The sequence below is a fragment of the Pristis pectinata genome, chromosome 19 (assembly GCF_009764475.1).
Source record: "Pristis pectinata isolate sPriPec2 chromosome 19, sPriPec2.1.pri, whole genome shotgun sequence".
Lineage (NCBI taxonomy): Eukaryota > Metazoa > Chordata > Chondrichthyes > Rhinopristiformes > Pristidae > Pristis > Pristis pectinata.
In genome coordinates, this window is record NC_067423.1 from 37975528 (window position 1) to 37988500 (window position 12973).

Consider the following 12973-nt stretch of genomic DNA (forward strand, 5'->3'; position numbering starts at 1 on the left):
ACAACTGCTTTCCCCAAGACCGCAAGAAATTGCAGAGAATTGTGAATGCAGCCCAGTCCATCACGTAAACCACCCTCCCCTCTATTGACACTGTCTACACTTTCCACTGCCTTGGGAAAGCAGCCAACATAATCAAGGACCCCTCCCACCCGGGTCATTCTCTCTTCTCCCCTCTCCCATCAGGCAGAAGATACAAAAGCTTGAGAACACGTACCACCAGGCTCTAGGATAGCTTTTATCCTACTGTTATCAGACTCTCGAACGGACCTCTTATATGATAAAGATGAACTCTTGATCTCTCAGTCTACCTCACCATGGCCCTTGCACTTTCTACTTGCACTGCACTTTCTCTGTAACTGTAACACTATATTCTGCCTTCTGTTTTTTTTTTCTTTTTACTACCTTAATGTATGGAATGATCTGTCTGGATGGCATGCAAACAAAAACTTCTGACTGTATCTTGGTACTTGTGACAATAATAAACCAATTACATCGCCAAATGCATATACTGACCTTCCCCTGTTGTTAGGAGGGCAAGTATGGGAAGGAGGAGGGGCTGTTTAAAATCCAAAGGGCAAGTCTCTTCGGGATGCAGTGCCCCAAGTTTATTTTTTGGATACTGGAGTGGCAGGAATGCCAATTGCAGAATTGTCCTGTCTCGGTCTCTTTGGGCAGCACAGTGGCGCAGCTAGTAGAGCAGCTGCCTCGCAACACTGGAGGCCCGGGTTTGATCCTGACCTTGCCTGCTGTCTGTGTGGAGTTTGCACGTTCCCCCATGACCATATGGGTTTCCTCTGGATGCTCTGGTTTCCTCCCACATTCCAAGGACGTGCATGTCAGTAGGTTAATTGGCCACTGTATATTGTCCCTAGTGTGCAGGTGAATGGTAGACTCTGGGGGGAGTTGATGATGAGAATGTGGAGAGAATAAAATGGGATTAGTGTAGGATTGGTGTAAATGGGTGGTTGATGGTAGGTGCAGGCTCGATGGCTGAAGAACCAGTTTCTGTGCTGTATCTCTATGATTCTGCGACTCTATGGCACATTGGTCTACAGTGCTGGTTGGCGTGCACCTAGTCTAGGGTACAACCTGTACTAACTAAAAATGGTGTACATTAAACAACGCCCACTGCCTGAATTAGATGAATACCTTTTGCGAGGCACAATGGTGCAGCTAATAGAGCTGCTTCCTCACAGCCCCAGTGACCAGGGTTCAATACCTGACCTCTGGTGCTATCTGTGGGGAGTTTGTACATTGATCCTGTGACCCAGTGGGTTTCCCTCTGGTGGTCTGGTTTCCTCCTACATCCCAAAAAGCCCACTGGTTGGTGGGTGAATTGGCTCCTATGTTACCCTTGTGCAGGTGAGTGGTAGATAAATCAAGTGGGGGTTGTTGAAGATAGATTATAGGGAAGTGTGGGAGAATGGGACTGGTGGGATTGTTCTGTGCTGAAATGGGTAGAATGGCTCATGTTGTGAGAAAATATGAGATCCTGTTACTGGCTCAATGCTAAATTGCGGAAATTAAAATTAACACCCCAATGTACCTTCTTTTGGAGTACTTCTACCTAAAGACAATGATTCATGTTTGGGGGCGGTACGGTAGCGTAGCGGTTAGCGCGACGCTATTACAGCGCCAGCGATTGGGGTTTGATTCCAGCTGTCTGTAAGGAGTTTGTGCGTTCTCCCGTGTCTGCGTGGGTTTCCTCCGGGTGCTCCGGTTTCCTCCCACATTGCAAAGACGTACGGGTAGGCTAATTTGGGTTTAAAATGGGCGGCGTGGACTCGTTGGGCTGGAAGGGCCTGTTACCACGCTGTAAATAAAATTTTAAATTTAAATTTAAAAAATAAACAGACAATTAAAAGCAGCAACAAAAATGTTGGCACATGTACAACCAATTTCATGTATTACCACCCTATTTGCGTATGACTTGGTTAGCTTTTTATATTAAATCTTTAACATAATTTTCTTCTAAACTCTTATGTTCTCCAGTGCACCTGCACAAGAATTAAAAGCCACTAACAGATCTGCTGAAAGACTTCAGTTCAGAAGAGCTTCAAATCCTGACATTCTTCCTCGTAATTGTTTCTCAGTACAACTTGCAAATCAAATGGGTCAAAAACAGTTGCAGAACTGGACAAAAGGGCGAGTAACAGGAGGATGGGTTCTGGTGATTTAGGTTTACAATTTGCAAAGTGTCGTGAAGCAAATCAGTAAGTGTTTGAGATTGTTTTCATCTTCTAGATTTATTGTGCAAATGTTTTTATACCAAATTCTCCTGCTGAGTCTAAATTTGGAAATCCAATTCCATCTGTTTTCTTTCCAAATCACGATAATCCAGCTATCCGGCCTTTAAATGTGATTTAATTTTAAGTTGAGAGAACACGTTGGTGATCTGTGAGCATTTCTCCTTTATTTTAAAGCCAAAGTTAAGCCCTAGGATCTACTCAGGGCTGTAACCGAGCACACATTCCACAGTTTCAAGCCTACACTGGGCTCTTGAACATTCTGACCCAAACACTGCAACACATTTCAGCAGTTTGGACTGGAGTAATGAACAATCATCATGCAAGGAATCTTGCATCTTAATCAAAATAACAGCTGAAGGTTTTAGCCAACTACTAATTTCCTAATTCCAGCAAGGATTCTGATGAATTGATCGTAGTTCAGATGAAATGTCCTACTTTATGAAGAGGATACAGATACAAAGGAATGGCAGTAGATTATTCAGCCACTCGACCATGTGCCAGGACAGATCAATATCACAACTCATTTACCTACTTTGGTTAAGTCCCTTGTTCTGACTCCTCTGCCAATGAAAATAGTTTCCATCCGTCTACACTATCAAATTCTTTAATGGTCTCAACTATCCAAATCATCTTAATCCTTGATACTCAAGTGAATGCAAGTCTATCCAACCTGTCGCAATAGATAACTGACTTAACATTCATACCTGATCTATTATGTTTGTGTCAGCAGAAAAACGATTGAGGATTTGGCCCAGTGGTGTCGAGTCAAAGAATCTAAAGAATCAGAAAAAAAGGCAAATAAATTAATTAAAACTGACAATAAATCTCAAATATGTAGCATTGAAATTTCACATTAGGTCAAAGAAATAATATCACAACATAAATAACTATGGCATTAATATTGAAGCTCCTTCGGAAGTTGATTCAATGGGATCTGATAGCGGTTTTAGAATTTCTTGAAGTAATAAAGACGTGACCCATAAATGTTAATTTGAAATATACAGCCAGTTAAATATTTCAGCTGAAAGATTTATACTCTATTTAATTTCTGGGGTTCCTTTCCACCTTGAATAGTTTTAAACACAAAGGATATGTGGGCAGGCTCTGTAGACTCCTGGAAATGCGCTGGCAGTTCACATGTGCAAGGGTAGGTTTCGATGGTGTGAAATGGGTGATAATAAGCAGACAGCCAGTTTTACAAGTTTCCCAAATGTTATGGCTATTGATTTAAATGGGAAAGATAAAACAACGTGCTGTCATCATTACTTACTTATTACAACACAGGAAGAGACCATTTGATTCATTACTCCTGGAAGAGCAATCCCATCCGGCGCATTCCCCTCTCCCTGTATCGCTGCAACTTATTCTCCCTCGCACATGCCCATCAGCTTCACGTTTTTGATTCCTTTTGCCATTTCCCCTCACTGAGGAGTAACCAATTAACCCACCAGCATAACTTTGAGGGGAACCTAAAGCACTCAGGGGAAACCCACACAGCCACTGGGAGAACGTGCAAACTCCATACAGACAGCACCCGAGGTCAAGAGCGAACCCAGGTCACTGGAACTGTGAGGCAGCTGTTGTGCCCATTCAGAAGAATCTGTCCAAAGCAATTAAAATTTAAGTCACCCTTTATGACCATTGTATTCTTTTTCAGGAAATAACTTGACAAATTGAGGTCGTGGTCTGCTGGAGCTAGAAATATATTCAATGACTTCGAAATTAGTATGCATCATCCCCTTCCATAACACAGCTCCAACATAGCTGTGGTGTGTCCTGTGCCCAATCCATGCATGTCTTTGGACCACTGCTATGTTAATTCAGGTGACTGCCACAGACTGCTGGACCCCTGTATTGCATGGATGTCCTTGAGCTAAAATGAAAAGTTGGCTGCCCCATAATGGACACAATTTTTCCTGTATCAATCTCAGGCCAGTCCCGATAACTCTAGGATATCATTTATCCTTGAGTCACCCCATAGACACAGTGGCCCAGGACTCTGTAGCCTTGGTCCTAACATGGACAAAAGAGCTAAATTTCAGCAGTTGAGTGTCACTGCCCCAAAATACCATGTATTTGACCAGTTGCAACCTCCAGGAACCCTATCAAATTGAAGCTGCATTAACACCATGGTGCTCTGATGGCTGGAAACATCACAAAGAAAGATGGCCACGATTACAAGATACCAGCCGCCTCAGCCTCTGGTCTTCCCTGCAGCAGTTCCTGAGGGTAGAGTGTTAGACCCTTCCATCACAAACTCACAACTGGGGATATTCATCGATAACTGAATGGTGTTTAGGTTTGAATCATAACCTCCCAGGCAATGAAGCAGAACATATGGGGGAGCAAGTCACAGACAACATTCAGACAACGGAATGATGAGGGCAAAAGGCATGTGTGCCACACAAGTATCAGGCAATGACAGTATCAAGCAAAAGAGAGCCTAGCAACTTCTTGACATTCAGTGATGTAACCATGGTAGAATTCGCCAGCACCAGCAGCCTGACTAGACAGGCCCCAGCCACTTTAATAATGTGGTTACAAGAGCAGGACCAGTGCTGGGTGTTCTGGAATACATGAATTGCTGCCTGACTCCTCAAAGCCTCCACAGCACCTACAAGACACAGGAGTGGGATTAAACATCTTCCATTTGCCAAGATGAATGCAATACTCAGGAGCAAAACACCAAGCAGGGAAAAGCAATCCACTTGACCCACCACCTTAAATGTTTCTCTCCCTCCATCACCAGCAAAATATCCTTTCAATATGTACAAGAGGCATTGCAACATCTTGCCACGTATTTTTCAATGCTACCTCCAAAAGCCATAAGCTTCACCTCCTGCAAAGACAACACAAGCAGGGCTGTGGGCCACCTCCACTCCACATCACACATCAGCCTGACGGGGAAGTAAAGCACACCTCCTCTAATACTGCTGGATCAAAATTCTGGACTTCCCTTCTCACATCTCAGTACCTTCACCACACAGACTGTACCAGTTCACCACCACCTACTCAAGGGCAATTAGTGGTTGGCAATGGCACCAGTGCCCATTGAGTTTAAATAAGTGAAAAATAATATGGTTTTGTTAAGTAAGAAGTGAACTCATAGACATTCTGAGACAGTGGATAAGTTCATGGAATATGTTTAAGTGCAAAGAGGATGGAAAATTGTTTTCACTGTAGAGATCTTGACGTAATTTCTATTTTAAAATGATTGTATGAGGCTCGGAGGTTTATAAAACTGACAGGTTCTTGGACGTCATTCTAAACCTCACAAATCTTGGCCTGGATCTGCAGTGGCGGATGATCTTGAAAATTAGTCCAGTGTGTTCTGCAAAATCAGCAACTGGACTGAGCAAGAGGTTTGATTTTGTTAACTTCCTGCAAATGTTCCAAATTAGTGAGGAAATACTCACTTTGGTAGAGATGTAAATCTAGAAAAAGAGAAAACAGGAGCAGGAGTAGACCGATCGGTCTATCGTGACCAATTACTAGTTCAATTAGTTCAGCACAACATCGTGGGCTGAAGGGCCTGTTCCTGTGCTGTACTGTTCTATCCACTTCAGTACCCAGTTCCTGCTTTCCTCCTATATACCATGATCCCTTCAGCATTAAGAAATATAGCTACTTCCTTCTTGAATTATATTTAATGATTTAGTCTCTGCGGTAGAGTATTCCACAAGTTTATAACACTCTGACGAGGATATTTCTCTTTTCTAAATAGCATACCAGCCATCCTGAGGCTCTGAACCACAGTTCTGACTCCCCAGCCATCAAGAACATCGTCCTGTGTCTAGTTTGTCTAGTTCAGTTAGAATTTGATGGGCTTCTGAGATCCTCTCTCATTGTTCTCTACTCCAGAGAACAGTGTCTAATTGACCCAATCTCTCCTCGCACTTCAGTCCTGCCATCCCAGTGAACCTTCTCTGTTCTCTCTGCATGCCAAGAACATCCTTTCTCAGACAATGAGAGTCCAGACAGGATCTCACCAAAGCCCTATCTTTTTTTCATTCCTGCCAATGCTTTCCAGTGCAAGTGCATCATTAAGAATTTACCCCAGTATTGAGGCTAGGTTCACTGGTTTGTAATTCCCCATCTTTTCCCCCTTCTCTTTTTTATTAAAATAGTGAGTTTACCTTTGCCACCCTTCAATCTATGAGTCATGCTATGGAGTCCAAAGAATTTTGGACAATGACCCCCAATGGAAGTACTTCCTTTAGTGCTCTGGGATGTAGATTATCAGGCCCTGGGGATTCGTCAGCCAAATCTGTTCTGAATCTATTCTATTTAACTTGATTCTAGTCCCACACACCAGGACCTCAGTGTGTAAACACAATTTTGTCATCAGAGGAGAGTGCAGTGGTCACCTTTGCTGATGCTATCATCTATGGGCAGGCATGGGTAGTGTAGCGGTCAGCGTAACGTTTTACAGTGCCAGCGACCGGGGTTCAATTCCGGCTACTGTCTGTAAGGATTTGTACGTTTCTCCTGTGCCTGTGTTGGTTTCCTCTGGGTGCTCCGGTTTCCTCCCACATTCAAAGACGTACTGGTTAGGAAGTTGTGAGCATGCGCTGTTGGCGCTGGAAGCGTGGCGACACATGCGGGCTGCCCCCAGAACACTCTATGCAAAAGGTGTATTTCACTGTGTATTTCGATGTACATGTGACTAATAAAGAGATCTTATCTGCCACAGCTCGATTGGCAAGGATGATATCAGTTAGGTTTTGTCCTTCACTTTCTGCCACAGACCTAATCTGGCAGCTCTGTCCTCAGTCCCAGCCAGCTCGCTCAGTGGTACTGCTACCATTGCTAGTCTTGGTATCGGACACTGAACCCCCCACAGTAGATTCTGTGCCCTTGCTAATTTCAGCGGCCCTTCCAGTGTTTCAGAGAAGTGCTGCATCATTGGATAGAGGAGACCGCCTGGGATGAATATAGAGCTCTTTGGCCTACTCCATTTTGCCTGTACACCACTGTGCTGCCACCTCAGGTGGCCTTGTCCTGTTGGTGGGACAGAGCGCACCCAGGGAGTGCGATGGAGGAGGCTGGTACCTTGTCTGCAAGGTAAGATTCAAGTGATTACGGACTATATCACGCTGTTGCCTGGGCCAGTCTGTGGACCGCTCTCCCAATTAACAGCAGTCCCCAGACCCTTGCGAGGAGACTTGTAAGGTCAATAGGACCGAGTTGCACTTTGCCACGCCTGCATTCGATGTCGGGTACCAGCACGGTAGTGTAGCAGTTAGCGTAACGTTTTAAAGCGCCAGCGACCCCGGGTTCAATTCCAGCCACTGTCTGTAAGGAGTTTGTACGTTCTCCCCATGTCTGCGTGGGTTTCCTCTGGTGCTCCGGTTATCCTCCCACATTCCAAAGATGTAATGGGGTTAGAAAGTTGTGGGCATGCTATGTTGGCGCCAGAAGCGTGGCGACACTTGCGGGCTGCCCCCAGAACACTAGTTAAAAAGGTGCATTTCACTGTGTATTTTGATGTACATGTGACTAATAAAGATATCTTCTTAATCTTTAATTCTTTTTCTGTTTCAACGTGGCAATAATAATACAATTGAATAGTTTGTTCCGTCATTTCAGAGAATATTTAAGAGTCAACAAAATGGAATGGGCCTGAAGTCACATACTGGCCAGACCAGGTAGGAATGATAGAGGAATGATGGACTTCCTCCCTTGAATGATGTTAGTGAACCAGATGTTTTTTATGACAATTACAAGACTAGTTTCTTTTTCCTGAAATTCCAGGTTATTCACTGAAATTAAATGCCACAGCTGCCTTGGTGGTATTGGTGCTTGGGTTGCTGGATTGTTAGTCTAGGATCTCTAAGCTGCTGCATCACCACCATTTTACCATTTAATGAGCAAGACAGAGAATGCAAACTTCCCTGGGCTAGGTGGTCGAGGGTAGATTGGGTCTCCAGCAGAGTTGTCATTCATTAGAGGAGAAGAGGAGCTGAGGTCTACCTGCCTGTTATAGCTCTTCACGTGGAAGTTAAATATCTGAAGGTGAGCAGAGGGAGCTCCCATTTTCCTCGCCCTCATTCCTTCCCAGTATGGAATTACCCAACAAACTTACTTTTTATTGTCCTTTTCTCATCACTTCGAGACTGACTGAGTCGGTAAATGGGATCCAAAGTTGGCTTGGTCACAGAAGGTAGTGGTAGAAGGGTGCTTTTCTGACTGGAGGTCTATGACCAGTGATGTTCCACGGGGATCAGTGCTAACCTCTGTTGTTTGTAATATATATCAGCAATTTGTACGAAAATGTAGATGGTCTGACTAGTATGTTTGCAGACGACACGAAAATTGGTGAAGTTGTGGATTGCGAGGAAGGTTGTCAAAGGTTACTGCTGGATATAGACCAGTTGGAAATATGGGCAGATGAATGCCAAATGGAGTTCAATCCAGACAAATGTGAGGCGTTGCAATTTGGGAGGACCTAGGAGCATTGATGTACAGAGGGATCTTGGGTTGCTAGTCCATAGTTCCTTGAAAATGGCAAAACAAGTAGATAGGGTGGTAAAGAACATGTATGGCATGCTTGCCTTCATCAGTCAGGGCACTCACTAAAAGAGTCATGTTGCAGCTGTATAAAACATTATTCAGGCCACATTTGGAGTATTGTGTGCAGTTTTGATCACCACACTATAAGAGGCTTTGGAGAGGAGTCCGAAGAGGTTCACCAGGATGTTGACTGGAATAGGGTGTATTAGCTATAAGGAGAGGTTGGACAGACTTGGATGGTTTACTCTGGAGTGTCAGGGATTGTGGGTTGACCTGATAGAAATATAAAAAATTATGAGAGGCATAGATAGGGTAGACAGAGTCTTTTTCCCAGGGTGGAATGGTCAAATACTGGAGGGCTCAGATTTAAGGTGAGAGGAGCAAAATTTAATGCAGCTTTCCTAGGCAAGTTTTTTTTTACACAGACAGTGGTAGGTGCCTGGAATGTGCTGCTAGAGGAGGCTGTAGAAGCAGATATGATAACAACGTCTAAGAGGCAATAAGAGAGACATGTGAACAGGCAGGGAATAGAGGGATACCGACCATGTGCAGACAGATGGGATTAGTTTAGATTGGCATGGTCGGCACAGACATGGTGGGCCGAAGGGGCTGCTCCTTGGTTGTACAGTTCTATATTCTATGTTCTAAGACAATTTGCTGAATGTGAAGCACTTTGACCCATTTCTCAGGGATGTGACAAATCATTTGGGAAAACTTCCAGAGCAGACCAATCTCATTCACCTTCAACCTTCCTGGGGAGTAACAGTGGGAGTAGAGTCAGAAATGTCATGACTTATTTCTTCATTTCACCCCTGTCAGTAGAGTGTTCTTGTGCCAACCCGCACGAGTTTCCAGCGTTACTGGAGTGGGCCTATACAACCTTAGAGACGGCAGGAAAACATTGGCAGATTGGATTGGGAAGGAATCAGCAGGCTCAGAGGTAGGAAGGAGCAAGGACTGGTAAAAATTATAGTCCTTAACCTCCTCATAATTACAAAAGAAAGCACAGATTTTTAAAGGTGGGTCGCAGATTAATAAACGTGGTAACAACGGCCCAGACACTGCTCTCAGTTTAGTTTCCTGGTTGCCCCATTACAGGAAGGGTATGGAGGCTTTGGACAGGCTGCAGAAGAGGTTTACCAGGATGCTGCCTGGATTAGAGGGCAGGCGCGATAAGGAGAGGTTGGACAAACTTGGGTTGTTTTCTCTAGAGGGGCGGTGGCTGAGGGGAAACCTGATAGAAGTTTATAAAAGTATGAGAGGCATAATAGAGAAACAGCCGGTACCTTTATCCCAGGGTCAAAATGTCTAATACTAGAGGGCATGTATTTAAGGTGGGAGGGGGAAAGTTCAAAGGTAATGTGCAGGGCAAGTTTTTTTTTACACAGAAAGTAGTGGGTGCTAGGGGTGGTGGTGGAGGCAGATATGACAGAGATGCTTAAGAAGCTCTTTGATAGGTACATGAATATGCAGAAAAAGGAGGGATATGGACCATGTGCAGGCATCAAGGATTAGTGTAATTAGGCATCACTAGCTTAATTAATTCGGCACAGCATCGTGGGCATCTCTCGTTTCTTTCACCAATCATGCCTCTAAACAGCCTGGCCCTAACTTCTGAAATTCATTCTTTAAAATTCTGTTTCTCTCTCTCTCTTTCATTAACACACTAAAGCCAACCTCCTTGATCTGCCTTAACATTTCCTTATATGGCTTGGAGACATTTGAATAAGTGTTGCCAGATAATAATCCCCTGAAGTGTTTGAGACATCTCACTACATTAGGGTGCCATATAAATATGTTATTGTTATTACTGCTCCATTAATTCTGTTTCATTAATATACTTCAAGAATTTATTGCAGCTTACCTCACTGGTGCTAGGATGATCTTGTTTAGGAGATTACGGTGGAGGTTTTTGGCTGCTGTTAGCCCCATCCACTCCACAGTCAGAGACGTGATGAGACACAGCATGATGCCAACACTACACAGGATGCTATACCACATTTTGTAGCAATTCTGCTCAGCCTAAGGAGAATAGACAGAGGGTCAACGTCCTTAAAGAGAGCACCCACAAAGCTATTTGGACTCTTGGGGAAATTAACCTGATTAGACAACATTATCCAGCAAAATAAATGAGTTTCAAATCGCAACATCAAAATCTAAAAGTTCTAGATTGTTCATAAAAAATTTTTAAAGAGCAGAAATCCATAATATTTCTAATAAAACAGAAGATATGATTTGTACTGAGTAAATATTCACACACAGTAAAAGCATCAAAAAGTTCTTCTAAAATGAGTCTCACCCAGTCACAAAATACCAAATTTATAAATAAATTTTTATTCCCCCTTCTTTCAATACTGCAGGCATTAATCTCACATTATAAATTATACTGCATTTACACACTGCAGTCAGAATCTCCAGACTGATTCCTGAGAGGTAGAATCGATGTATGAAAAGATATTAGATCAATTATGTTCACTAGAGTTTTGAAGATTGAAAGGATATCTCATAGAAACCTACAAAATTCTAACAGGACTGGATAGATTAGATGCAGGGGGGATGTTCCTGATGGTTGGGGAATCCAGGACTGGGGTCACAATCAAAGGACAAGGGGGTAAGTCACTTAAGACTGAGATGAGGAGAAATTCCTTCTCTCAAAGCAGTCGATATGTTCTCAGAGCTAATGGGATCCCAGGACATGGGGAGACAGCTGAACTCAGATGATCAGCCATGATCATGTTGAATGGTGGAATAGGCTCAAAGGGCTGAGTGGCCGAGTTCTGCTCCTATTTTCTACGTTCCTGTGTTACAATGCAGACACAAGCCATTCAGCCCAACAAGCCCACGCCAGTATGTACTCCACAGGAGATTCCTCCCATTCCAGTAACATATCCTGCTTTTTATTTCTCCTCTCTGTGCTGATCTAAGTTGTTGTGACACACATCTACACTCCTGCAACTCCTTGGGAATGTGAATTCCACATTCTCACCACTCTCGGAACTCACGAGAAGCTGCTTTACTCAACTGGATTCATGGTGCTTAGCTTTAGATTCTCACAGGTACACTATGTAGAGGAAGACAAACAGCTGAACATTATCCCGATAACTTCCAGAAGTTTAAACAGAATCTGGCATCACGTGGGAACTTCACCATTGACTGGATGGAAACAAGCTGTACATTTGTTAAGATCATACAGAAAGGGCTTGCAAAAGTACAATTGGTCGTCAGTCACGTCCTTCTGGATGCTGGTGCAACCTCCGCACACATCATCATCCCACTCGCACAGTCCAACGGAGAGGCAACTGACCAGGAAGGAAACTTTGCACCTCAGCAAGGAAAAGAAATGGGAAATTTCATGCTGATCCTAAAGGTGATCAAGCATTTTCTGGGAGATCATCTCAGTTTACAATCTACATTAATATGCAGCCAGTTACTGAGCCAGCTATGCTAGTGGTTGCCACTATAAGGCACCAGGCCCACTGACCGCACTTCAAGACTAGGGAGGGGCACAGTCTCTGCAAGTTTCTTGACCATTTCGCTCTCTGGTGCAGAAACTGCTTGGTACTAAATGGTCAGAAGTGGATGAAACTCAATTCAATGCAACATGATTGCATCCAACTTTCTCACACCCACACTTTTGTCAAGATTTAATTTGGGAAGGTTGCAAGCTACATGTTGCGTTGTTGCTGCGTGCCCTGCCTAATATTCAGTTTAACAAGATAACTAAATAATGATCGGGATATTTAGTCGCACAAGGTAACACAACTGTTGTATGTGTAAAATTAGAGCTAATTGTAATTTAACATCAACTAAAAGCAAGGGTTAATATAGAGAAAAGAAAATCTGATAAACTTTACTTGGAAATGGTTGGGAAGCCATTAATGACGTTGATTAAGGAACAAATATTTTTCAGGATACCAGTGATAACTTCCCTATTTTTCTTTAAAACAGTACCTTGAGGATCTTTGCAATCACCATGTACTCCCATCCATCTCCCACTGCCCTTTAACCAGGGTCAGACATTACAGAGATTATGGTGTAACATTAGTCAGCAGTGCAGTCTACTGAAAGGGAAGAGAAGGGAGTCTGGTAGATCCATGCAGTCATTGGCCGTGGCTGTTGAATACTTTTTTTTGCTGCAAATATCCTTGCAGCAAATGACATGAGCAGTATCTCTCTGCTGAATCTGGGACCACCGCTCCCCACGAACACTG

The 12973-nt window shown here is 43.5% G+C and overlaps 1 protein-coding gene across 1 annotated transcript in view; it reads right to left on the reverse strand.

Annotated features, from left to right (window-relative positions):
* The window catches only part of LOC127580269 (ATP-binding cassette sub-family C member 9-like), a 146220-nt gene that overhangs the window by 39262 nt on the left and 93985 nt on the right, over window positions 1-12973 (reverse strand). Inside the window, 2 exon segments of the mRNA XM_052033447.1 lie at window positions 2954-3023; window positions 10627-10784. Coding sequence (XP_051889407.1) covers window positions 2954-3023; window positions 10627-10784 — 228 coding nt within the window.